The sequence below is a fragment of the Meleagris gallopavo genome, chromosome 23 (genome assembly GCF_000146605.3).
Source record: "Meleagris gallopavo isolate NT-WF06-2002-E0010 breed Aviagen turkey brand Nicholas breeding stock chromosome 23, Turkey_5.1, whole genome shotgun sequence".
In the NCBI taxonomy this organism is placed as follows: Eukaryota; Metazoa; Chordata; class Aves; order Galliformes; family Phasianidae; genus Meleagris; species Meleagris gallopavo.
In genome coordinates, this window is record NC_015033.2 from 6,234,605 (window position 1) to 6,261,679 (window position 27,075).

Consider the following 27,075-nt stretch of genomic DNA (forward strand, 5'->3'; position numbering starts at 1 on the left):
TTTTTGTGCCAGGCATTGGTAATTACACCACAATTGTCTCGGGTTCCTTGCTCAGTTTGCCAGTATTTCTTTTGCCAATCAGTGCAGCAGTTCAATAAAACCAGAAGCTTATTGAAATATCCAGAGCCTTTGCAGCACCATCCTCTGCTGCAACCAGATTTTTCAATAGATACATATATATATAATTTACTTTATTTTTTTTTCATATAAAAACACCTGCTAGTAATATTCCACTGGAGCTCAAAGTGGCTCAGCTTGGGGCAAAGGCACAATTAAAACACCATGTTTTCTTACAGGACTCTGCATTTGTGAATTGTATAACAATAGAAATTTACAGCACCAATCCTTGGGTGGGGTGGGGATGCGTGTAGGAACGAGTCCATAGAAGCCCGATGCAGGGGCCTACAAGTCTTAATTTTATTCTTTTCACCCCTCAACAGTGTGTTGTTTTCCAATCTTTGCTTGTGTTTTCCCTTTCACTGGAATGCTCCAACCACGTATCAGCTGACCATGGGCTCCACATCCGCGTCTCTGTCCAACTCATCCTGAATTTCATCTGTGTTTCCTGAGTCGCTGCTGGCTACAGAGCTGGGAGATGGAGAATTTCTGCAGAAAATTCAGAGAAAGGTTTAGACAAAGCATTGAACACCATTGACAGGCAAGAAAACGCGGGGCTTGTGAAGGGAATCGTCACTTTCACTCTTCAAACAATTAAGAATACCCTTCATTACCAACAAACTTCACTTTTGCAGTAAATAAAAGGTGGGATGGTAAGGAGGAGGATTCTAAGATCGTACTACCTGTCAGCTGAACCTTTGATAAGCCTACGACAGGTTTCCATTTGGACATCCAGGCCCCTTTTCATGCTGCACATCTCCATGTACTCGTGAAGGTGGCGGTTCATGTCACTCTTGGCTGTGGCCAATTCCAGCTGGAGGAGAAGAGAAAAAAACATCAGCTCAAGGTGAGTTGCTAGCAGCTCCTCCCTCAGCTTTACACACTGCTGGGGAGATATAAACCCTTTATGGCAGCGTTGCATGCTGAGAGTGCATTCATCTCCTTATGAGGTGTATTTTAATCAGAGCTCAACGCTGTTTTTAGAACAGCTCTTATGTCCTGTTCTGCTGCTTGGCGCTTTCTTTGTCAGCACAGAGCAATGAATGAAAGCACATTCAGGGCTAAGATGGTGAGAAGCTACAGATGTTGTGCCTGGCGACCTCTGAGGTGGTTTCCTGTGAAACATTTCCCAGTCTGATGGTGGGCATGCAGGACAAACAGCGGAAAAAAACAGTGCACGTTGATTCTTTGCTCTGAAGGTTCTCACTGCACTAATGACAGACCTGTGCTTAGTCAGTAGTAGTGAGGAAAAGAGTATTTAGGAAAAAATATCCGAAACAATGTCAAAGGAAAACATCTTTGCATTCTTGATAGAGATACAGATTCCTCCTTGGCAGTGTGTGCATGTCTATCTGTGAGCAGAACACTGCACACGTTTTGTCCATTAGGAATTATTTATATGATCATGAATCACTTCCTTACCTCTATCTGCCCTATTGTTTCTTGGTATTCCTTGTCTCTTGTTTTAAAGAAAGACTCTGTTTCGTGGATCAAGTTTCCCAGGTTTTCTTCCTGATGGGAAATGAGGACACAAAGAATTAGCAAGAAACCAACAGAGCAGCAGACTGTGGATTTTTCTCATAGAACCTCGCTGGGAAGCGCAAGGTCTTACACCCTCCCATGCAAAGGAACCTTGGATCAAGACTCCAGCAACAAACAGATACCTGATGATGCCAAAAAATGAAACTACTGCATTTGCTGAACCTTTCCCAGCCTGATCATGCAGAAATATGCAGCAATTACTTTCCAGACACGAAACTCCTTTTTTTTTTCCCTTGTATTGAGCACTACTTACAGCATTGCTCTGGAATTCTTATTTTCTGATTCCATACTCCCAAGACCACTCAGTTTCCATCATCTCATAGCCTACACGCATCGTCTCCTATCAAAATGCGTTACTTAAATGCCAGGTAAAGTAATCAACTGAACACAACTGAGTTGATGAGCATTCATTTTGCCACCATCCTTCGGCCACATCCGCAGCAGCTTTATCAGGATCCTACATGGGATCAACGTCAGGATAACCAGCCTATAGTTACAAGAATCACTCCACTTATCCTTTTATATGCAGAAGCGCTTCGAGGAGGAAGGTCTTCAAAGAAGGTGGTGAGGGCACCGTGTAAGAACTTGAAAGGAATAAAGCCAGTGGAAGGAAGATTCAGGCATGTAAAGCACTGTGTTAAAGACCAGGCACAGACGGAGTAGTCTTTATTCTGAAGCTCCATCTACAAGACGGATCTACCCTTTCCTTGTATAATTTTCATTTAGAAGGATTTAAGCTTCTTAAAACCTTTAGAGTTTTTGCACTGAAGGTCTGAGTTCGGCAATATTCCTCTGATAGCTGTGCTTATACATGCACACATGGGTATATGCAAATAAATCTGTCACTAATTCCAGTACATGGCTGCACGTTATCACTCTGCCACTCTTCCTGCTCAAAAGACGTACAGCTAAGTATGCTGCTTTCTGCAGTCCCAGCACTTTGAAATAATCTCCGCAGTTTCAGGCTATGCCAGATGATCCACAAATGGGAAGATGTAAATTAACACACCCCTGGCAGTCAACACAAGACAATATTCAGGAGACTGCTGCCTCAGCATCTCTGTACTATGGCAATGATGGGAGAAGGCAGGATTATTGCCTACCTACTGCTGTCATGCTGCTCAGTAATGAAATAATAGCATCACGTTTAAGACTGCCTGCACAGAGCCAGACCTTGCCATTTCAATCTCTCTTTAGGCCTGTTCTAAAAGGCTCAGGAGTCACTGAATGAGGCAGCGTGCAGCCATTAGCTTACTTTGCATGGGATCTTAAGGATTAAGAGCAAGCTGTTCATTATCCACCAGCACCAGGAGATTCCTATTGACTGGGAAGACAGAAGCACAAGATCTGCGGGCTCAGAAGATCCCCCGGGCCTTACACAGCCCTTTGTGTCAGGCTGTACATACCTCAGCATCACACGTGGCACACATCAAGTTCACTTTTCTCCCTGCTGGAATGAGGGCACAGTACCATCTCACACACTACACGTGATGTTTTGACAACGGAAGGGTGAACGACACCCTACAGAGAAAGTGAGATGCTGCATGGGAGATAAAGGGCTCTAGCTGCCTCGCTGGTCAGGGTGACAGATGGTGTGATGCTCCTACAACAGCTAGAGCCTCGGGTCTTTTGACACTTGCTTGATATTTCTATCTCCTTCAGTATGAAGGAGCAGAAGAAATGAAGTTTGGTAGATAAACTGAAAAGCAACCACGGAGAGAAAGCCCTAAGAGGATTTTAAAATCAAAGCAAGTCTGCATGGCAAACTAGATCACCAGTCAAATATCCAAAGGCTCAGATGGCTGAAAGAGCAGCTGAGGGATACCAGTTTTGAAGAGAAGAGTTTAAGAAGATAACTGACATACTCACCTCTCCTTGGAGGTCAATTGAAGGATTGCAGTTTGTGAAGTCCTCCCAAAGAAGCAACGTTTCCTCGTTCTCCTCCCACGTTAAGCTATCACAGTCATCATCAAAATCAAAAGTCTCACGACTGTGAAGGTAATGGAAAAGCATGAGTGAAAAAGAACTCCAGCCCCACTCCTTCAGCCCCTCGTTTCATGTTTAAGGAAAAAAGAAAATAAAAAAGGGCTTACAAGAACCGAACAAAGGAAACAAAGCAGTTGAAAATCCTGAAAGATTTTAAAAACAGGCTTTGCCACTGTCTGCAAGTCCCTCACTCCTGGGCTCTTTGCCACTCCAAAGCAGAATAAAAGATCCTTGTTAGCATTCCCAGCCCAAGCACACAGTCCTAGTTCTGTCCTCCAGATGGTGCTGCTTGTTAGTTTCCCCTGTTTGCAAAACCACAAAAATGTTTTAAACTGTTCTTTCTATACATGGGAAAATGAACTCAACCACAGTTTGGGGAATTATACAGGAAACAGCCACTAGAAGATTCCCTGCTGATTTCACGCTGAAGTTCAGCCAACATTTTCCCCTGCAGCACTTAGAAAGATTCGTTTCAAAAATAAATAAGAGAAAACGGAGCCCTAGAATGATGCACAAGTGAACATAAGTACTTACTATTGAGCTGGACAAGCAAAGATACTACTAAAGCCACTTAGGACTGAGAAAAAACAGTGGCAGAGTGGCCTTTAACCTTGCTATTTGGTCAAGCCCCTTTAACATGGCCAGTTGTGCAATAAAGGAAAAAGTTTCAGAAGGCAGCCAGGTCACTCTTGGTTTGAACAGCAGGCAGTGAAACACAAGTAGCTGCTTCTTGTCTTTGTTAAGGAGGCCTGGCAAAAACCTGAAGCTGCTCACAGGAGCAGTTTGCTCATTTCTGGCTGATGCATTTCTGGTTCTTTAGCTCACTTCCTTTTAAGCAGATAACATCTCAATCCGGAAGCTGAGTCCCCCACTGTCTTCAGAAAGCTGAGAAGCTTGGCACGAGAGATGGCATCTATCTCCACTTCACAAAATAATAAACATTTTGGACATACACGATTCTGTCTTTTGCAATTGATTTTCTTCAGCTCAGTTTCTTTTTGCTGCAAGAGCTATCAGAATGCAGACTCCCAGTTCTGACTGCTGTCTATTACAGACAAATGTTGTTCAATGTCGACCACGTTTTGACTTTTTAGTGCTAGGCACTTATGCATTAAGGCCATCACTAGAGACACAATGAAAGTTGCATAAGGTTTCTGTTAATAAGATCAGCTACTTGTAAAATACACCTTCTACCTGACAAAGCCCCCAAAGCAAGAATTTACTTAATCATGTATCATCTTCAATAAGCCACAAACACAGCACCAAGAATTATAACACGAAGAATGACCTGCACTGCTTGGGCACATCGTGCCCTCCCACATATGAAACTGAGGAGGGAAGGAAGGGGGCATGGCCTGAAAACAGAACTTCTGGCAACAGCTGACAACAGAAGAGGAGCCAGTGCTCCTTAGAGAAAGACTTGTGTACTCCTACGTATTAAATACTGATGTGTGGGAAAGCACTGGGAATTCTTGCCTCTCCCAGCACAGTCGTTGCAGAAGTTGGCAGAAGACACAAATACTGAAATGCTACTGAAATCAGACCTACGGCCCTGGCTGGGGCTCCCTCTGCCAAGAGAAAATAGCAGAGACCCTTAACTCTCACTAGCCCAGGGATAAACCCTTAGGCTAAATAAATTAACTCTTCCTGCCCAGGAGAAGAGACCTTTGACATTCATGGAATGTATACGACTGTCATCCTCTGCTACCACTGATCTGGACACAACCACCAGTGCCACGTACCCACAGCTGACCTGAAAATCATGGGAAACACCAGAGGAGTTGGAATCACTCCTGAGCTTTCAGTGACAATGATGCCATATTCCATCCAGCCCAAAAAGCAGCAAGGTTCCTCCTAAGATCCTCTAACACACAGGGAAAACAGACTCGAATTCTCTACCATGAAAAACCTCCTGAACGCCTCCAGAAGTAACTCAGTATTTGAGTTCTGAGATTAAATCTGCATTTCAGTCTTCCCCACGTTATCCACGATACTCACAGCTGATTGAACATACGCTTCATTTCATCTGTGATGTTCAAAGAACAGCTGACCTCGTCGTCAGAGAACCTGCTGTTGTCTGCATCCTGCTCTGAGAGGTCATCATCAGAAGCAAGTTTTCGTTCCTTCTTCTTGGAAGCCACCTTAATTGAAGAGAAGAGTTGTAACTTAGAAGGTTCGACTGAGATGCTGTGTCAAATAAAGGAGAGGCATTACGTTGGGGTGGTTAAAACCACATCGGCTCCCAGGCAGTTCAGGGATTGCACGTATTCAAGATTTGCATCCATTAGTGAGTGGGGAACAAAGAGCATAAGAAAGCAGTTCAAAAATGGCAAAGAGCAAAGCAAGCTGCAGGCTGTCAGCGCTCTACAGATGTTCATCTGTTCACTGACAACAGCCTATGGCCTACCAGAGAACATGCAGAGGTTAGAATGATACAGGGGAAAAGCAAAAGCTTGCAGGAGTGCCCAGGCAGCAGGTTTGAGAGCAAATGACAGAACTCTCCCTTTCCTGCCACCACCACAGGCTGTTGCTCCCAGTGTTGAGGGACTGTGAAGAGTAGACAAGAAACCTTGCAGAGATTCTTTAAGCCAGGTTTGTTCCCTCCCCATAAGCAGAGGCAGACTGTTTAGTCTTCAGACTGACAGGAGGAGGATCGACCCAACCACGACAATCCCTGGACAGCCTCAAAAGAAAGGAAGTTTGCAGATGTGCAGAGAATTGAAGGGACACTGTGCCACAAAGGGCAGAGAGCATGGCTGTAAAAGATGCGGTACCACTGAGTCACACACAGCCTGCTCCCAGCCTACTGCAGTTTTCCCTCTCATTGGCACGTGAGCCATCCTTTGTTGGTGTTGCTCTCCATACCGATCATTTTAACCACTGCATGCTTGACCAAAAGTGTGCTTTGCAGTTACCTTTGAGCAGAAAGACAGAGCAATTCTGCTCAGGGACAAGAAGGAACCAGGAGCACAACGCAGTGGCTCAATATGCTACAAAAATTGTCTCCAAAAAAGAGATCAGAATCTTTCTGGAAACATAGGGGGGAAAAAAAAAACAAAACAAAACAAAAAACAAGCCACCAAACATTAAGGCAACTACATCACAACCAAAATACACAACCGGTGGAGACCACAAGGATATTTATAGTGTTTTCACACGACATCACAACACAGAGAAAAGCACTGGACTTATCCAGGGATTGGACAGGACACGTTTAGACCAAAGTGAAGCTGGGTTAATCACAATTGAAAGAGCGGGTATGACACAAGATCAACTGCAATGGGAGTTACAGGTTTGCTCAACACAGAGCTGCAACTGGTTGCTTTTGTAGCAAATTATACGACTTCTCCCACTAGCACCAAGGAGCCATAGGAGCTCAAGGAAAGCAATTAGAGCTGCTGGTCTCACAATGCAATCATAACTCGCCACCACAGAAGTGTTATTTCTGGCTGTGGAGCTCGAGCCAGAAATAAGAACATTCAGATGACAGTTCTACAAGCTTAAAACCTCTCACTTGTGAAGAGGAAGCCATTTATACAAACCTAGGCCCCTGGAATGCTTTTTTTAATGCATTCGTTACCAAATGGGATCAAGACTAACATCATCTCTTAAAGTTCATCTTGAGTGAAAACTCTCCCAATTTTTTTTTTTTTTTTCTCTTAGTGCTACATCAGAAGACAGCTACACTCCAACACTGAGAAAGAAGAGAATAGTTCTACACAGAGAAATTTCAATAAGTGGAAGCGACCTGGACCACGCTTCTCGACACTGCTCCCTCTTGACCCATCACTGCTCGTCCTACCCTACAGAAAATTCACAGCCTAATCACCTGGAATATCTTGGAAACGTCTTCAGAGTTGCGCTGCTGCGCTACATCACACAGCTTGGCTGTGATATCGATTCGCCGACAGATGTCCATGTCCACCTTCATGGCCTTTTCTTGAATCTTTGTGTCCAGGTCTGTCATGGGCTGCAGGAAGGACAGCAGTGATTATCTTCTATTATTATACAGTTCAGGAAAGCAGAGATACCCCATAGTATCTCTCTCACCCCAGGGCACATCATCCTTAAACAATATTACGTCCTGTTCTCCTGGAAAGGCAGTCTAAGCAGACTAGACAGCTAACAGAATTAACATTTGTGTCCAAATCCAAGAAAACCTCAGCTCAGTTCTTTGCCACTGAACAACCTATGCCCAACCCAACACAACTTTTGAATTTATAAGGGCTGCTCCTATTCAGACAGTACTGCTGGATCCACAACGTAACACCGTTCTGTGTTTTTACAGACACCCAGCCTAGGTGAGATGTTCCCTGTTGGAAAGCATCTCAGTGGTTGGGAAATCATCCCCCTGACCAGAAAAATGGAAAAAACTCTTTGCAGAGCACTCTTAAATAGCAAACTCGCTTTCCAACAAGAGGACTTGGTTTTGTTTTCTTTGTTTAAGAATATTGAGCAGGTTTCTTTAGGAGTTGGACTCGGTGATCTTAATGGGTTCCCCTCCAATTTGGGATATTCTATGATTCTCATTCTTCTCCAGCCTCTGTCAAGCACCTCTGGACAACTTGGGAAGGTTTTATTTTCCAAAAAAAAAAGGAGGCTATGAACAATGACACTCTTTAAACACACTCTTATCAACTGAACAGGTAGCAGTGATTCTTATCGACAGGAAGGCAACGAGGCACGTGCCAACATTCTGTGTTTCTCTGCCCTACATATTTACATGGAAGGATTCAAACAAGCATTCTTGCTGCTTTCCTTAGGCTCTCTTCCACCTTGCAAAGCTCAGAGCACACCTTCTCTCGAATCCAGCAGGATGTTTGCATTCACCACCACCCTTTTTGTACACACTGAACAACACCTTTCCCTCTGTGAACGAGTTCTAAGTGATGCAGCCCTAACAAGATTCACACTGCCTCTAACCAAGCATGCCTATTCTTCATTAAACACCAGAAGAAGAGACAGCTAATTGCCAAATTTCGCATGAATAGATCCAGTGGCCCTGAGAGAATACATTTGACACCAGGGAGCAGGTTCTGCAAGCTCATATAAAGACCGGAGGAAGCGGTTCTAAACAAAATTACTGAATAAATAAGCATAAGAGAACATCTTCATTAGACAACTGGCATCAGCACGCTGCTTCAGTCTAATGGAGAAAGCCACCTCAGTGTTCACCCAGCTTTTCTTTCAGATATCTGCACGATTATACGATCAGTATGGCTAAAATGCAAGACAGCTGCATGGTGACAGAATCTTTTCCCTAACCTGGGAGTTCTCCATCACGTTCCCCATGGCTGCAGATTGGAATGCCAGCATCGCCAGCAGTGGAATCGGGGGAGGAAGGGAAGAGTCCAGTTTATGGGCTAAGCAGCAAGTTAATGCATCTCTACACAGACCAGACAGGAAGCAGGGGGAAGGGTGATCTGTCTGATGCATTAGATCATAAAGGCAGTCGTAATACTAACTACGAAGCAGCACTCACTAAGACCGTAACTTTTTCATGAATGAAGCCATTTGCACAACGCACACATTTCACAGAGGCAGTGGGAGTTGGCCACTCTGCTCTCCAGTGTACTTACATCACTCATCAGACCCTTAAACACCACCAGTTCTGCTTTCAATCTCTCAATCTTTTCATTTAACTCCTCCTGGAGAGCTTCCGCTTCCTGCGCCTCCTGCAAGAGAAAACACACAAAGAACTCAGAGGCCACAGGGCAACACACACTTCCTCACTTAACCTGAGCAGGGCTGATAAGGCACATCACCACCCCCACGCTGCACTCAGCTTCCAAGCATTCCCCCTGCTCTCTAGCACACAGCAAGGCATTCAGCTGCTGGGACTACAGGAGGGGTTTTAATTAATTTAATTTCACCATTTAATTGAACGATGATTAGCACAATGAAAGGTGTAGAGAAAGCACTTGCCATTCAGCACATGCTATCTGCACTGAGTGACATGGTTGGTGGGCATGGTGGGGATGGGCTGATGGATAGACTTGGCGACCTTAGTGTTTTTTTCCAACCTAAATGATTCCTGGTTCCATGGCATGGGTTAGTGGGCATGGTGGGGATGGGCTGATGGATGGACTTGGTGATCCTAAAAGTCTTTTTCAACCTGAATGCTTCCAGGGTTCTATTCCAGGCTTACCTCTCGCAAGGTTTCTACCATAGACTCCAGGCTCATTCTTCTTGTCAGTTCCTCTTCCCATCTGAAAGACAAGATGTGCAGATGGAGTGTTAACTGTGGGAAAGAATGTATTTTTTTTTCCATATCACAAGTTTTTTGCTCGCTGTGGGATGATGACAGTTATTTCAAACGTCAAGCAGATGGTCCCCCTCCTTTACACACCCTCAAACCAGGGATGTAAGTCTATAAAAGCACAGAAGTGAAATCAGCTCTCGTTGGGATCAGCACCCTTCCTACAGTTCTGTGCAATTTTTGGTTCCAAGTAAGGTGGGAAATGTTCAGAGCAATAGAAGGCATCTGAAGTTAAATCACCCGAATCAGCACTCTCACTATTCACCTGTTCAGCCCAATCAACTCAAACACTTACGTGCTCTCTACATCAAAACCTGCAAGAACCTGCATGCCTCTGCAGTCTCAAGTAGAGCAGCTGAGTGTCTCTGAATGCAGGGCATATGCAGAACTGAGAGGGTGCAAGAAAAGGAGTTTTGTCATTACAAGCTGTGTAATTAAACCTTATACTACAAGCATCATTATTGGACTGGGTATAGAACCATGCAGCAGTTCCTCCTTTCAAGCATACAAACGTTTCAAAGGGCACTGTCAACTTCTGTCATTTGCTGACCTGAAAGCAAAGCTCTCAGAAACGTGATGATGCTCATCCATACACGTGAATACAGTTTGAGTTCAGGAAGAAAAGTACAATGAGTAAAGAGTAGAAAGAGAGGTGATGTGTTGTTGGCTGCCCTGGGAGGTGGTGGTCTCCATCCCTGGAGGTGTTCAGTGGAGATGTGGCACTGAGGGATGTGCCTGATGGGTTGCTGATATGAGTGGTCTTTTCCAACCTTGATGATTCGACGGTTCTATAGTGCCACAGGAGACCTGCCCAGTCCCTCATAACAGAAGGAATTATGTGTTCACTTTCAGTAATCCAACTGATGTTGGAAACCACATGATTGAAACACGTCTGAATGCCATCGTAATAATTTCTGCTGCCAGAGTTTTTATTTATTTATTTGTTTGTTTATTTTGTAGGGACCAAAACTTTATCAAATAATGTACTGAAGGGCAAATTTAACCCCATCTGAGCTGGAAGGTGAGGAGGATCTCCTGCAGGGGAGGATGCACGGTGCTACTTGCACAACCAGAAACTCCTGAAGGGGTTACAGCTCACTGCAGCAGCACCAAGATGACATGCTGGCTGCTCCTTCTCCCTCCTGCCATTGTGCTGCAGCAACAGCCAGCAAAACAGCATGTGCACTCCCCCCTTACAACCCACGGTTGATTTACACAGGAAGGTTTGTGGTGCATCTTTTTACCAGCGAGCATTTACTGCCAAGCAGGGTAAAATATTTAGGCTGAAATTTGCATTTGTCATCAAATATTTTCGCTTGTATTTCCATATCCTGTTTCCTTTCTGACTGCTGATTACATGTATGCTCCTATAAAAATAGTAACTTCGTTTCCCAGATTTAATATTAAAGTCAAGAAGGTGAAATTAAAGCAGAGTTATACTGCAGTCTGTGATAGGCTCTTTCAGATACAGCAGTGCTGCTGGGCTTAAATCACTCCTCCTGGCCCTCTGTGGATGCAAGTCAGTGCTGGCACTGCGTGCTGCTCCTCCAGGCTTTAATTGTTCCATCAGCAATAGAGGCTGCATTCAGGTTACCCTGCTGTATTACCTGCGTTCCTACAGAGCACGATGCAGTCTGCAGAGAAGGATGTATTTTCGGGAGATGGAGCTGCATATTTTGAGTGGTTGTGCCAAAAAGCAAGCAAAAAGGATTAGCGTTCCTCCCCAGCAGTTCAGCCATGCTGGGAAGCTGCCAAAATTACGCATCTCGACGTCTGCTCAGCCCAACCTCCCTCATCCTGCACAAAATTCCAGTCGTTCCATTTCTTCTCCTTATGTCACTTCAAGTGCATTTCACAGAGCGGTGATTTACAGCCCTAATTCCCTTCCTTCAGAGTCAAAGGAGAGGAAAAGGCCAGTCTTCTCTTACACACAACACACCCCACTCTGGTTTCTGTTTCTCTTAATTAGAGGAGTGATCAGGTCATTGGTAGGGAAGAAGGGGAAGGAGAAGCTGGAGGCTGACAAAGAGGCAGTTGATTCATTCTCCATTTAAACTTCCAAGCAAGTGAGACAACAGAAAGATTGCTCATTCATATGATCATGCTCTATTTGCTGTAACACACAGGACTTTACAAGGGCCCTTGGCAGCTGCCATCACACGTTCCAACAAACGCAACAAGAAGCCACTGAGAAGATGCTAAGTATGGCACTGGCATCATTAATAATCAACGTGCTCCAAGTTGCTCTCCTAATATCATTTTATGCTAGTCGATATCTTCTTGATGTTGATTTGACAGCAGAAGATGTGGTCACTGGAGTAGTGCAGAGGAATGCAGAGGTATGGCTGTGCTTTATGATCTCAGTGTTCTTTTCCAACCCTGACGGTTCTATGGCTTTCCCAAAGGCTCAACCCCAGCAGGCTGCACTGCTGACTGTATCACAAATACATATTTCAAGCCTAGCCATGCTTTTTTCCACTTTTCCCACCTACCAAGTGTGCTTTAGTCACAGCCACCACCCCCAAAAAAGGGCTAGTGTGCATTGGAGCAGATCCGGACCGATTCCCTTTTACCAGATGTGACAAATTACATTCCAGCAGTGTGCAGTCACTGCAGCTCCGGGCCCCAAACCACTTCTGCAGCCCTGTGATTAAGAATCAGTGTCTTGCGTAGCTTAGAGGAGAACAAAGGCGGTTTGCTGTCTTTAAAGGGAACAGCAGCGTTGCAGGGCTATTAAACAAACAATACTCACCAGCAGTCAGCTAGGATTAAAGTTGCTTAAAGCCTTATTCCTCTAAAGCTGAGTCACACCACAAACTTGTGTGTTTCCTTTGAAATTGGAAGAGCAGCTACACCAACACCAACACTGCTAAGGGGGGTATCTCAGGAACTCGATGGTATCCCCTCAAACCTTCTCCAAAGCATGCCAACCTTAGCATTCATGAGGTTGACACAACAGGCTTCCAAACTTTCTCTCAGGTTGGCTCAGACCAACCTGAGCCTAATTCTCCTCCCTCAGTATCATCAAAGTGAATTTCAGGAGGAGAGAACTGCCCATCAGATTCACAAAAGCTGCTCAGGAAAGAAAAAATTGCAAATTTGCCTTTGCAAAAATTGCTCGGTGAGTTTCTTTTATGAATGCAGGAGCACAGTATTATTTAGACAACAGATAAGATGCTTGCAAAATAAGCCAAATATAAACATACGGCCCTAAATATGCTTTTGCTCAAGGCAGAAAGGCAAATAGAGCAGCTGATCGTTAATGATGCCTGATGGCATCCACTGCACTCTTTCTTTCATTAAAAACACCCTTCCTCAAGGGAGCAAACCCTCCTCAAATAACATTTAATGATGGTATAGGTACGGACTTGGAATCTTTCAGCTCTGCCTTCTCATCAGTTCGTAGGGAGACAAAGAAAAAGCAAAGAGCTCAACTGCTGAAGTCTACAATAGGAGGAAAAAAAAAAAAGTGTGCATTTGAACAACGGCTGAAAAATGCTCATGGACGTACAGGACTCCAGTTGGCCTTCCTTGCATGCTAAGGCACCACCGTTCCATTTTTGGGCATGAGATGCACGCAGCCTTGCTCATGTGTAAGAAATGTATCACCTAGGCTGCGTTCTCTGTTGCACCACACCTGCAAGGAAGTGGAGAAAACCCCCACCCCATGGCAGCACCAAGCCATGCCAAGGGAGACACGTCTCCGAGCTCGCCTTCCTTTGTGCCAGCACTGCTTGTTCTTTTGTGCTCTCAGCCCTCTGACGCCCATCCCTCGTTGATGGCAGCTCCAAATGGAAGGTGTGCAGCCTTCTCACCACCTCTGGCACGGGATTGAACGCTCTGCACCATGCACTGCCCATCCCATTTCATTACGCACCCAGGGCTGCAGCAACATGCCTGCTAATCCCTTCTCCACCACCTAGATCGTAACTATCAACATTATACTTTATAATTCCGGTCATTAAACGCTGATTTCACTTAACGGCCCTTCAGAAGTCAAACTGTGGCACTCCCACATATGAGGATGCTAATCCTGTGCATGGCTGGAGGCAGAATTTGGGCAGGGCACGCTGCCTGGGATGTACTGCGGTACCCAGGCTAAGAGAGACCACTTGGACTTTTTGGGGAGGGGACCTGAGGCTTTTTGGAGAGATGTAAACAAAGCTTTACGCTCCTAAACAAACCCACACAAAACCATTTTCTATTCTGTTGAGTCAAAAAGCCAACCAACCTTCTCCTTGTTTTTAGATTCCATTTTTCCATCCGATGCACTTTGCACCAAGCGAGCTGGGAGGTCACGTTAGGCAATTGCTAACTGTGAACAATTAGCTTGTTCACAAATGCTACCTCTTGATTAAGAAAGCTTTTGTCACACAGGGATTCTCCTAGATTATCCCAAGCACAGACCATTCTGCTCCCACGTGCCCTGCCTTCGTATTGAAGTAAATTAAATGTTTGTTGATGGGCTCCATGTAAAACGTATTAATTTAATGTGCACATCTGATTCCATTAAAGGCTGGCTCTAACGCAGCAGCAGCAAGCTGCACTCTTGAATGAAGTCATCTGTTGTTTGCAACAGGCAGGGCAGCATTTGCTCTGCACAAGTCACAGCTCTCTTTGCTCATACTCTGCAGCATCAGATTTCCCAAAGCAAGGAGGGTGTCCATGCAATGGAACCTGTCCGTGGGTGTCCATGCCTTGAACCTGTGGCAATGGTTGAGGTTAGACAGGTAAATTGCCCTGTTCAAGCTCAGGGGGTTCGTTACAAAGGAGAGGTTAATATTAAAGCCCTCTGCTAGGCTCCATTCCTTGTGAAGAGAATTAGTGGAAGAACTCACTATACAGAGAAGCATTGTGTAATTATACCTCTTGATTATATTCATCTGGAATGATGATCGAGCCTGTTAATGGAACCACAATAAAAATCAGCTGCAGGTTCATTTGTTCATTAAGTTCATTAAGCCATGCATAATGTCACAAGAGCTCAATAACTTCAAGCAGCAGCAACAGCCATGCTGGCATTCCTTTAGAGAGCAAATGGTGTTGCTTTTCTTACATTAGGAGAATCTACATATAATAGGTGCAAGATTCAGAGCCAAATTTAATGCATGTTAAGTGACACAGCTACAAGACACCTCCAGTATGACAGTCCTTCAATTAAGTTCCCACTCTAAAGCATCTTTTGATACCCAGACAATCCTTGCACCTCCCCTTCTGCACATGCACCTTGAAGGCCTTCCATTGACCACTGCAGGGCTGGACGTGGTCTTAGTGGTCTCTCCTAACCATTAATGGCTCTGTAACACCACTGACCTGCTATTCTGCAGCTGTGAGTGATGAGAGATAGATTAACACATTAACCACACCTCCTACCAGCCACGGCTGTACACCCTCCTGAAATAGAATTGCCTTACCTAATCAGGTCCATTTCATCTTTCCTGCAAGCTCACATCATCTTTAATTTCTACACAGCTGCTCTGCTCCTCCAGCTCAGGTCAGGCGTGTGGAAATCCAAACTGCTCAGGAGGAATGGAGCTTTTAGGAGCAAAACCACAGAAGGCCTCTGCCTATTTGGTATTTCTCTACAAAGCGTCCACACTCTGGAATCAGAATCTAATTAATTAGAGTCACGTTTTACCTCTGGAGCTCTCCACACCAGCTCCTGGAACCCAATCATTTCCTGCAGAAAGAGATTTCTGGTCAGTCATCACCGGCCGCAGCCGATAAGATAGCAGCAAGCCTCATGATGTAATGCACAACACGTTAACTACTACACAAAGCAAACCAAACACTGCTTCCCTCCTGTATTTGCCAGGGCAGCAAAGAGCCTATCTGAAGGCAGGAAGGATCAGATGGAGCTGGATGTGCTGAGCTCAGAGTGCTGGGCACGGCAGTCTGCAGCCAGGGGTTCCAGCAGGATTAATGCTTGCTCTTTCCCACTCAGCACCAGCAGCTTAAGTTCATTTTTCGCTCCTGTCAAAATCTTCTTGACGGTGTTTACAAGCCCTGAACAAATATACTTCTCTTAAGCATGAACAAACAATTCTGCAGCAGTTTTTGACAGCTGAAATGCCATTTTTTTTTCCAGTGGTACAGCAGACCCTGGGGAAGGGGAGATGGATTTGTTCAGTAACGTGAGAACACAGAGCTGCCTGCCTTCCATTTTCCAACGAGCTTCGTGGTAACTGAAGCTAACTCAGTTCAGTTTCTCACAAAAGAGCCTTGTGGGGAAAAAGAAAAGAAAAAAAAAAGCAATTTAGGAAAATGCAAGGCTTGGGGGTTTGCTTTTTTGGAAGGTGGGCAGGGAGTTCAGCATTCGCTCTGCACAAAAAGAAGGGCGCAAGGTGAGGACAAAACTATATCAGTATCCTACCACGATGAGGCAAATATGGAAGGGGGAAAACATGCTGTGCAGGAGAGGAACCATCTACAGAGCTCATCAGTCAGCCCTGGCTGATCAGAACACAGCAGCACTGAGCTGCTCCTGTGCACGAACACGATGAGCCCTTATCTCCTTTGCCACCCAGGTACAGAGGAGACAACTGCAAGCACAGCTTATGAAACAGCCACAGCAAAGAACATTACATTCCTGTGAAACTGTTGTCATAACTGCAGATAAAGCAATTACTCTGACTCATTTTGAAACAGGTAATCTCAAAAGCACAGGATTACACGACGGTAGAGCGCTGCTAGCTACGAGTTAATTATCAAATGCTCAATTCCCATGTAAGGAAATCTCCCACAAACACAAGCACTACAAATGCTGTGCATTAAAGACAGCTGATCGTGTATAGACATTTATTTTGCAGCTACATCATTCTGGTAGGCACTGTGTCAGACATCCAGGTGCTCGGCCTCAATGCTTTGCAAACTGCTCTGAGATTTAGCCAAGTAAACTTGTTATTCCTGCCTGTATTTCCAAAGATTTCCAAAACAGATGCTGCAAAACTCAAGTGGGGCACAAAGAGCAAAAGAGAGGCTATGAGCCTGAAGTAGTGCCACGTGCTAAATTCCATTATTAAGGCCTCATGTAACACGTGCAAGCATCTCTGAGCAAATCGTAGAATGGCCTGGCTTGAAAAAGACCACAGTGATCATGTAGTTTTAATCCCTTGCTGTGTGCAGGTCACCAACCAGCAGCCCAGGCTGCCCAGAGCCACATCCAGCCTGGCCTTGAACGCCTGCAGGGATGGGGCATCCACAGCCTCCTTGGGCAAATGTGAAGAATTAATCTGACATCTTGAAATAGTGTTTTTTCCTAACCCTCCAACAGCATGCAAAGCTGCAAAAATCATATTGCAGTTATTGCACAGCCTGCTCAGCACCTCAGGTTCTTTTAGAAAGAGCCTGGTGCAAGTGTGAATGGGATGAACTCATAGAGCTGCACTGGGAAGGCTGGGGAAAACAAGCTCAAAGAGACCCCGTGCACACAAAGGGGACTGTGAGCTGCAGAATACAGTGTGCTATTATCACAGCGTCCCAAAAACGCCACGTGATTCCTTTGGGCAGCTCATCCCCACCATCTGCATCATTACTGACATAAATACAGGCTGCAGCAGAGCAGAACGGAGCGAGAAAGGTTTCCTCACCAAATTGTCAGGTTGGATGTTAGGATGGGAGGTACTGAGAAGCCTTCAGTGCTCAGTTTCAGGAACAAAAAGTGCACAATGAAAGGGCATTATTATGACTGAGTCATGTTATAATCACAGAAGAATCCATCCATTGTTGAGAGAAACTCAGAAATTGCTTAATGCTCATCATTTAATCAAATGGATTTAAAGAGCAGATGATAGGCACCGGCATGCCCGTCCCAGAGCCTCACCATTTTTTCTCCTAATTCTTAGTTCTTTTTAATTTATATATATTTAAATCCCCACGTAGGAGACACTTCAAGACCTGGTACAAATACTAACGTGGAAGAAGCACTTTGGGGGCAGGAGGAAAAAAGAAAAACCAAGCGAGGCACGCTTTGCTCTCTTAGCAAAACACTTCTACTTGCCAAAGCCTGGCAGCTGAGGAGACAAGTAGTTACAGAAGAGATTTAGAGCCATAATAAGATCTAATGCTAAGCTGTCGGAAAGAACAGGCAAACTTCTGTGGCATGAATTTCCTTTCTATTTGCTATAAACACCTACTGAAAGCTTTCATGAATGTCCTCTTGGAGGCTGCCAAGTTAAAACAGCACATTATCTCAGCTGATGCATATGACTACGTGGAAGATTCTTACATCACAGCTCTAAGCAGTAATCGAGCAAGCTTTTAACCAAGGGAAATGTTTCCCATGTAGGGTGAGGATTATTTCTTTCTAGCACTGCCTTCGGACCTCATAGCAATGCTATGGAGGGGAAAGGCTGAGCTTTGTGGGTCTCCTGCACTCTGCATGGAGCAGGGAGTTCTGAGTAACACTTACATAAGAGGTCTCCACTGAGTCTCCCTGATCTCGGAGCTGGGTTTGCTATAAGCTGCCAGTCCTCATCTGTGTTGTAACTGCACTGGGACCACCGCAGAGCACTTCTGGAAGGCACAAGTTCTTGATAAGACCAAGTGATAAAAAGAATTGCAATTATTCTTCTGCAGAAGGCAAGCAGAGCTCCTGCTGGAGTGTACTGCTGGGATGTCTTCGTTCACTTCTGCAATATCTCAGCCCGAAAAGCCAAGAGTGAGTGCTAAGCCTCTCTCTGCCCTCCCTTTCCCTCCACCTCCTCAAAACCAGCCTCAAAACCAAGAGCTAGAAGTTGTCTTAATCTCTGCTCCGACACTGAAGGCTTGATTGAACCCAATAAAGCTGTTTTATCAAGTGAGATAATTCTTATCAGGAAATCAAAGTCACGGCGGAGATACAGAGCAAAGTCTCCACACTGTGTTCCTATGCACCCAGCTTCCTCTGACCTCTATTTTATGAGCTGGATTATCTTTGCAAAGGTGAATCTCACAACCTTTAAGGCTGGAAAAGACCCTTGAGATCATCCAGACCGACTGTTCACCCACCACCAATATTTGCATGCAACATCAGGGTTCTGAGACAGCAAGCGATAGCAAAAGGTAGGAAGTAAACAGCTCTTGAAAGCCTGCTGCGACACTTGAGGAAACACACAGCACTCCTGACACAGCCCTCCAAGAACCGTGAGGGTGCTTACTGTGTTTAAGCTGCTTTAATCACTTTAGTACAATGGGTAGATTAATATAGTTTAGTATTCCTGGCTAATTACAGTGACTGGTCCTTTCAGCAGTACCATTAAACAGCAGTACCCTGCCATTTAAATGGGAGCAAATTAATAAAGATGACACCAAGGAGGATATAGCATCCAAGCTCAGGCGTTTTGCAGTATTTGGAGAAAGGCAGATCAGCCTTAAATTCACACCAACACAATGGCTGTTTTTGTTGTTGCATCAATTCCCAGTGACATAACTGCTCAGTACTTAATGCACAGATGAACAATGAGGAAAATGGGATGAACAGAGGCTGGTGTTGGAGATCTGCTCTGCAGAGCAAACGCTGACATTACCTGAGAGCTAAATGAGCAACGTGGTCATTAGTGGGATGCAAAGCTCTGGCAGCGGAATGCTTGTGCTATTTAGGGAAGGGAAGAGATGATGGAGGGCTGAGGAGCTGCAGGACAAACTTGGTTTGAAGGCAGCAGGGCTGTTGGAGGAGCAGCGTGGCGGGCAGTGAGCTCACTGCCTGCAGCTCCAGGCTGAGTCACAGCCCCAAGCCCAGCTAACCCAAGGGACAGCTGTCCCCAAATGAGCTTATTGAAGTCCCAGAGCAGTTCTGGAAGGGCTGAAATCCTGTATGGCATCGCTGCAGGAGGGGCTTCGTTCCCAGGGTCGCTTTGTCCCTGCTGGCAGCCAGCAGCTCCACGTGCTGGGTAAGAATACAGATTAGTGGGAAAACATTGCCCTGTGAATTAGGAGTTCCTAAGTGCTCCGCACTCCTTTTTCTCCCTTTCTTTTTGTGAGTGGGGGTTTCAAAGCAGTGTGGAACAGAGAAACAACCAAAGGTCAGGGATGCTGGTGGAGTCATTGGGGAGGTATTTGGGGGAAGAGTAAGGACAGAATCCAGACTGCCCAGTGCTTCATCACACAGCCAATGCTTTACAGGAAGAGCCATGGGGTGGATATGTCACATTGCCTTATGCCTGCAAGAGGAAATTCTATTTTTCCCCCATGGGAACCAGCCCTGACAGCAGCAGTGGGCTTATTAGTGTGCCCTGAGTGTGAGCCAATGCTGTTTTTGCACGCTGACCAGCACCATTCGTAGCACAGAAAGCAGGAGATGGATTCCCTTATGTTATAGGGATGGCACTAATAATTTCATTTCTAAGTTACTGAACTCACCAGCAGGCACTGGTAAACCATGGGATTTTTCATGCCTGCTTTGGGACCCAGAGGCAGCCAGGGATTACAAAATGACTTCTTTCTTTCACACCAAAACCAGATGCCACCCTCCAACACGAGTCATTAACCAGCAAGCGTGGGCATCCCCAACCTCAAACCAAGGCTTTCCAACAATATATTTGAAACCTTATGATCTACCAGTGCATCCAAGCTCACATCACACTGCAGCAAATTTACTTCTCTCCTATTCTGAACATAAAATGGAGATGCATTCAATCACTTCACTTGCTGCTAAACATTGGCACGTGACAGCAGTGCCCAAGGACAACCATACAAAACATACCACAAGAGAGCAAAATGTAGAAAATAATACCCTGGAGAAGCCATACAGCTTTCCTGCTGTATGTTCATGAAGTGCCTCATTCTGTTTCTCAGCACAAATCAGCTCAGGGTTCTGGGAACAAGATAATCTCTCACTGTGAACTGGTCACAAGGCTGCAGAAGAGCTTCACTTAAACTAAATTCAGTTAAACTACTACGCCGTGTTACATTAGACCAAACTACAAAATCTCCTTTCTTGCACAAACCCAAACAAACCACGACATGGCTCGTTGAGCATGGTGGGGTTGAGGCTGGACGAGAAGATTTTAGTGGTCTTTTCCAACCTTAATGATTCTATGACATAGTGAGCGTGGTGGTGATGAGATGGTGGTTGGACTTGGTGATCTTGGAGGTCTTCTCCAACCTTAATGATTCTATTTAAGAACACGATGGTGGGGATAGGTTTATTGTTGGACTTGATGACCTTGGAGGTCTTCTCCAACCTTAATTATTCTATCATTCTATTTGGGGTTGGGTTGATGGTTGGATTTGGTGATCTTGGAGGTCTTCTCCAACCTGAATGATTCTATTTAAGGACACAGCCAATGGGCATGGCAGTCATGGGTTGATGGTTGGACTTGGTGATCTTGAAGGTTTTCTCCAACCTTAGTGATTATATTTAGGGACACGGTGGTGATGGGTTGATGGTTGTATTTGGTGAACTTGAAGGTCTTCTCCGACTTTAATGTTCTATTTAGGGACACAGTCAATGGGCATGGCGATGATGTGTTGATGGCTGGACTTGGTGACCATAGAGCTCTTTCCCAACCCTAATGATTCCATGAAAACAGCTGGACTTTATGTTTAAAATAGAGACTTGAGCCAAAAAGAGCAACGTCCTGTGAACACTTCCAGCAAACTGAGAATAGTTAGTTAGTCACAGAGAAGGAAACGCAGGAAGCTAACTTAAGGCCAGACAGAGCTTTACCACAAATACCCAACCACAAAAAAGCAGCTGTTGAGCTGTCCATGGGCTCGGCGCTTCCTTCAGCTCCATCCCAGCTCTCCCTGCAGAAAGGCTGTGATTACCCATGATGAAGAGCCAGAAATAACTTGGGTTTAAGTTTGTTTTCGCCTCACCCCTACATCGGAAGGGTCTTGGGGGGGTTGATAGGTTGGCGACCAGAGGCACCTGGGGGATTTGCAGCCCCACAGCCGTGCTCTCTGCCTGGTTTTTCCCCTTCACCATAGCCAGGTTTCCCCACCGTGAGTCACTGAGGAACAAAAGGTGAATTCAACACACACAGAAAGCGTTGTGGTTCTCTTTCAACAGGGGAAGCCACTCTTTGAAGAGCACAGCCCAAGTTTCTCTGAAACTCACAGCACCACGCGGCGATTCCTTTCTCCGATCCGCTTCATCTGCAAATTCATTGTTTTAATTGGGGTTCTGAGCTAATAGCTGGGCAAAGATAAAGCACAGAATGAACAGCTAACACGCTATTTGAAATCAGTCCTTGCATCTCAACCCTACCCCGGTGGTTCCCATTCCAAGCCAGTTTAATAAGGCACAGAGTTCATCTGGTTAAGTATCTAGCAAATAGAGCCTCAATCCTCGGTTCTGCGTAGCACTGCTGGATAGAAGGATCAAAGGGAGCCCTGTGCTCTTCTCCCAAACTTTACCTGCATTACTACAGCCCAGAAATCCCAGTCCTTTGCCCTTTCAGGGCAAGAAGATTTCTCTTTTTAAGACTGAATGTCCAGTTTCCCAAGGGTGAGCACTTAGCATCAAACCTCACATCAGTTGGGTAGTTGGAGCAGAGGTCTTCTCCAGCCTTACTGATTCCGTGATTCACATCTATGAGGGGTACCTGAAATCTCTGACATCGGGCTGCATCCACATGGGAAGTGGTGCAGAACACAAACAACCTCATTGCAGCACAGCTACAATAGAAAATAGAAAAGTACACATCCCAGAATTAAATACATTCCTATATATACCGAAATATACCTATGCACCAGAATTAAATGTATACCCTCATATATATGTGTGGCTTTTGCATTATTGCCAGCTCTGTAACCAATTGAAATGTGGACACAAGTCCTGCATGATGATTGCATTCTTCTGGAGGGATAAAAAAATTATTTGTTTTTGATTGGCTCTATGCGTAACATTTGCATCTTGTTACCACTGCTATTTTAGCTTTACAAGTTCTCAGACATTCCTCCAGGGCTTCTCTTAAGCACATTTTTATTAAGTTCTCTCCTTTAAAAAATGAGACCCAGTGAGTTTTGACGCTCAGTGCCTTTCACAATGATAATCTTTGTCCTTTCCAGCTGCAGCAAATTTAAGATAATCTCTTTTTCAAGTGGACTTGATTAATCTTCCCAATGAAATACCATCCTGGGGTAAAACAATTATTTCCAGTCCAACCCTTACTAAGAGTTAAATCTGGGCTGGAAAAGACAACCAACATCTGGCCAGCTCAATATCTGCTCCAATTAAGAACAATTTTGAAACCATAATAGACAAATCTATTCAAGTGTTCAGAGCAAAGCTTGCCACAGCAGTTAAAGGGGGGGAGAGGAACAGAAGGGAGAGCAGGGCAGGACTGCAGCAGGGTTTCACCTCGTCAGCAGAGCTGTGGCCACACGCAGCAGCGTTCTGCTGGCAGAGCACACGGGTGCACTCAAGTCCTAAAGGAGATCTTAAAGGCCCCTTCCAACCCAAACCATCCTGTGATTCCAGTCTTCAAGGGTGGCTGAATGCAAAGGGTTGCCTCCTGCTGGGCAGCAGACAAAGCCATAACCCAGCCTGTAGAAGGAAAGCAATCGTGGTGCGCTGCTTGGGGTGCTCATTTGTGGCCCCTTCCAACCCAAACTGTTCTGTAACTCTCTGAAAACGGGGGTATAACACAGCCCAGGTGCTCTGCTGACTGCACATCCCAGTATTGGGTTTATCCAAAGCGCACTGCGTTGGGATACCCCAGAAAAGTGATGTTGGTGGGCAGAACCAAGGAGATGGGTGCCTTTTCCCACAAGAAGCCATCAGTAATGGCAGAAACTGCCCAAGGCAGGGGTTGGAAATAGATGATCTTCAAGGTCCTCTCCAACCTCAGCCATCCTATGATCCTGAATTGCACTCCAGCAGTGCTCAAAAAACATAGCAGCAGACCCAGCAAACTCAGTCTTCCCAGCATGAACATCCCTGCAATAAACGGAGCAGGGCTGTTGCAGAGGGCTGCCTGCCTGCCAGGTGCACCTATCAGTTTTTAAGCACTTGCGTGGCTTTGTAGGATCACAGAGCTGTGTCAGAAACTCATGTGTGCACTTAGCTTAGCGCAGGCCCTAACAGCACGAGGCTCATTTTCCACTGCAAGATTGTTTCCCTAAATAACTTGAATATACTCCTGCAAGATAATGTAAACTCAGAGCGTGTATTTTGTGTACGTGCACACGTGTGCCACAACAAAGAACCCCTCCTCTGCAAATAAACAGGCCTGAACACACACCGACCTTTCCAGGGCTGCTGACAAACACACCACCACGTGAGCTCAGGATAGTGAAACCAAACTGAGGAATCTTACTGCAAGAATGGCATCGCCAGCACCACAGATGAGCAGGCATGAGGGTGCTCAAGGGTGAGCAAAGCCATGGAGCACAATGACACAACACCCAACCACATCACGTTGCAGCTTCCTCCCATCTCCCTGGTACCAACCAAGCAAACACAGCCCCGCGGTGTGTCAGCTGAACAAAGAGGGAGACTTCTTTTCCCATTGGATGCAGTGGGTGCTCCAATGCTTGGCAGTGAAGGCACGGCGGCTTGCAGGAGATGCGCTGAGATTAGTAATAAACACAGAGGGCAGAAATCATTACTTGAGCAGAATATTCCTGCTTGTAAAGGCGTTCTGAACCAATTCACGAGTTCTGTTACAAAAGGATGCAAAAAGCCACACGCTGCAGCTGTTAAACGGACAGAAGACATTCAGGCAGCTCCACCAGAAACCCCGACTGCTTCCAAAAGAAACACAAACAAATAAAGGATTACATTTGCTCTCCAACAAAAACACAACCCGAGAAACACATTTTAAGCCTAAAAAACCCCCAAAATGGGAGCACTCACACCAATCCCACTGCCCAGCAGCTCAGGCAATGCAGGAATTTCCCTGCAGAATCCCAACTACCCTTTCTCTCTCTCTCCCTCTTTTTTTTTTTTCCTCCCTTGGCCTCCATCTCTACCACAGATGCGTTGAGCAGCAAACACAGCACTGCAAAGGGAATGCTATCCATCACCGGGGAAAGAACACCATTTCAAACCCCAATAGGCTGAAGGAAGCCTCAAGATTCCCAGGGCTCACAAAGGCTGCCGGATGGCTTTTGTTTTGTTTTGACCAATTCAAAGAAGCTCCTTTGCAAGCAAACCTTCCCCTGCAGTATTTGCAACCCAAATATTGCAGCACTGAGCTAATTTAAGAGAACCGGCGGACGAAAGCGACGACTGATTAAGCCAGAAAATGAAGAACAAGCTAAATTTAGGAAGAACGACACGATGCAATATTAACAACAGATTACTCCCCATCTCCAAAAAGGGGGTTTTGGAGGGGTTTTACAGCCTGACAACGCTGCTTGGAACACCCAGCCTCCCTGTGGTGCAGTGGATGCTGGCGGAGGAGAAAACCCTCCTCAAGAAGGGTCCCCCCTCCACCAAACTCTTCCCAAGGAGGGGATCTTGGGCTGCCAGCATCATCCCTGCAGATTGTGGTGCTGGGGGGCCCATCCTTGTGCCTCCAGGGTTGTGCCACCCAGCATGGGGGGAGGGGAGGGTGCCAAATCCCTTCTTTAGAGATCATGATGCTGGGGGGGGGATCTGCAAATCTCCTTCAGAGGCTGCAAAGTGGGCCCCATCCCCAACTGGGGTCCCCAGATCTTGTCTCCAGAGGACTGTGATGCTAGGGGACCTATCCCTGTGCCCCCCGGGCTGAGGGGGCCCAAATCCCTCCTCCAGAAGGCCGTGGTGCTGGGAGGCTCATCCCCAACTGAGGGTCCCAGATCCCTTCTCCAAAGGCTTCAAGGGGAGCCCATCCCTACAACCCCAGGGCTCTGCCACACAACTGGGGAATCCCAAATTCTTTCTCCAGGGGATTGTGGTGCAATGGGGGCATAACTTCAGCTGGGCTCCTCAAACCATTTATCCAAAGGATCGTGGCAAAATATGGGCCTAATCCCAACTGGGGGGCCCCAAATTCCTTCTCCAGAGGATCACAGTATGAAGGGGACTCATCTCCACCAGGAGGGGGGCCCAAATCTCATCTCAAAGGATCACAGTGCAGTGGAGGCCTAACCCCAATTGGGGTCCCCCATATCCCTCCGCCCTCAGGGCTGTGCCAACCTGCTGGGGAGGGGAGCAAACCCCTTCTCCAAAGGATCACAGTGCTGGGGAAGCCCAACTCCAACTGGAATCTCCAGGTCTCTTTTCTAAAGGATCACAGTGTTTGGGGGGGCACTCCTAATTGGGAGCCCCCCATATCCCTTCTCCAGAGAATTATAGGGTGGGTAGGGGGGTGAGAGGGAAAGGAAAAGGGGCACCCCCTGTTGGGGTCCACGCATCCCTTCTCCAACGGGTCGCAGTGCTAGGATCCCACCTCAACTGGGGGCTCCAAATCCCTTCTCCATAGGATCGAGGTGTAACAGGAGGGTCCATCCCTGTGCCCCCAGTGCATGCCACGCAACGTGGGGGGGGGGGGAAAAGGGAGCCCCAAATCCATTCTCCAGAGAGATCGTTGTGCTGGGAACCCCATCCCCAGCTGGGGATCCTTTCTCTTGTGATGCTGGGGGAGGGGCATCCCCAAATGGAGGAGCCCAAATCCCTTCTCTAGAGCATCAAGGAGCACCCATCCCCAGCTGGGGGCCCAAAACCCCTTTGAAGGAAAGGGGGGGGGAGTAAAAGGGGAAGAGGAGGGGGTCCCCACCACCCAAACGAAGCCCCCCAACACCCCGACACCCCACTCACTTTCTCTTGTACTCGTCTCTCTCCCTCTTGACTTTGGCCAACACGTTGTAAAGCGCCCGGATTTCGGGTGTGATGGTATCGATCTGCACCCCGACACCATCCGGATGAATCCAAGACACTCCCGGCCCTTGAACCGTTTCCAATCCACCGCCACCGGTACGCCTCACTTGAGTGTAGCTCCAAATAGTACCGGGTAAACGGCTGTAATGTGACGGAACCAGGCCGGGCGCCGGGCTCGCAGACAGAGCAGCTCCGGTTAACGGGAGACCGCCGTCGGTTTGCACGGCCTGATCCCGGCTGAAGGTCTTGTAACGAAGGCGGCGGTCTCGTTCGCACTGCTGGGCCGCCAGCTGCTTCTCCAGCAGCCGGTTCCTCCGCTCCAGCTCGTGCACTTTAGCCAGGAAGCAGCGAAAACGCACGTTGAGACCTTTCAGCAGATGGATGTTGGAACCCAGATCGTTCCGCAGTGCCGCCGTTACCGGTGGGCCACCCGCCGCTCCGC

General features: G+C 46.3%; 1 protein-coding gene across 1 annotated transcript in view; it reads right to left on the minus strand.

Annotated features, from left to right (window-relative positions):
* Positions 1–4: 4 nt before the first annotated feature.
* The window catches only part of IFFO2 (intermediate filament family orphan 2), a 28,011-nt gene continuing 940 nt past the window's right edge, over positions 5–27,075 (minus strand). The window contains exons 2-10 of the mRNA XM_010723039.2: positions 26,574–27,069; positions 9,794–9,854; positions 9,225–9,320; positions 7,475–7,615; positions 5,644–5,786; positions 3,529–3,649; positions 1,540–1,629; positions 801–931; positions 5–606 (exon numbers count right to left, since the gene is read on the minus strand). Of these exons, the coding sequence (XP_010721341.1) occupies positions 501–606; positions 801–931; positions 1,540–1,629; positions 3,529–3,649; positions 5,644–5,786; positions 7,475–7,615; positions 9,225–9,320; positions 9,794–9,854; positions 26,574–27,069 (1,385 nt within the window). The 3' untranslated portion in view covers positions 5–500. The remainder of the gene's footprint in view (positions 607–800; positions 932–1,539; positions 1,630–3,528; positions 3,650–5,643; positions 5,787–7,474; positions 7,616–9,224; positions 9,321–9,793; positions 9,855–26,573; positions 27,070–27,075) is intronic.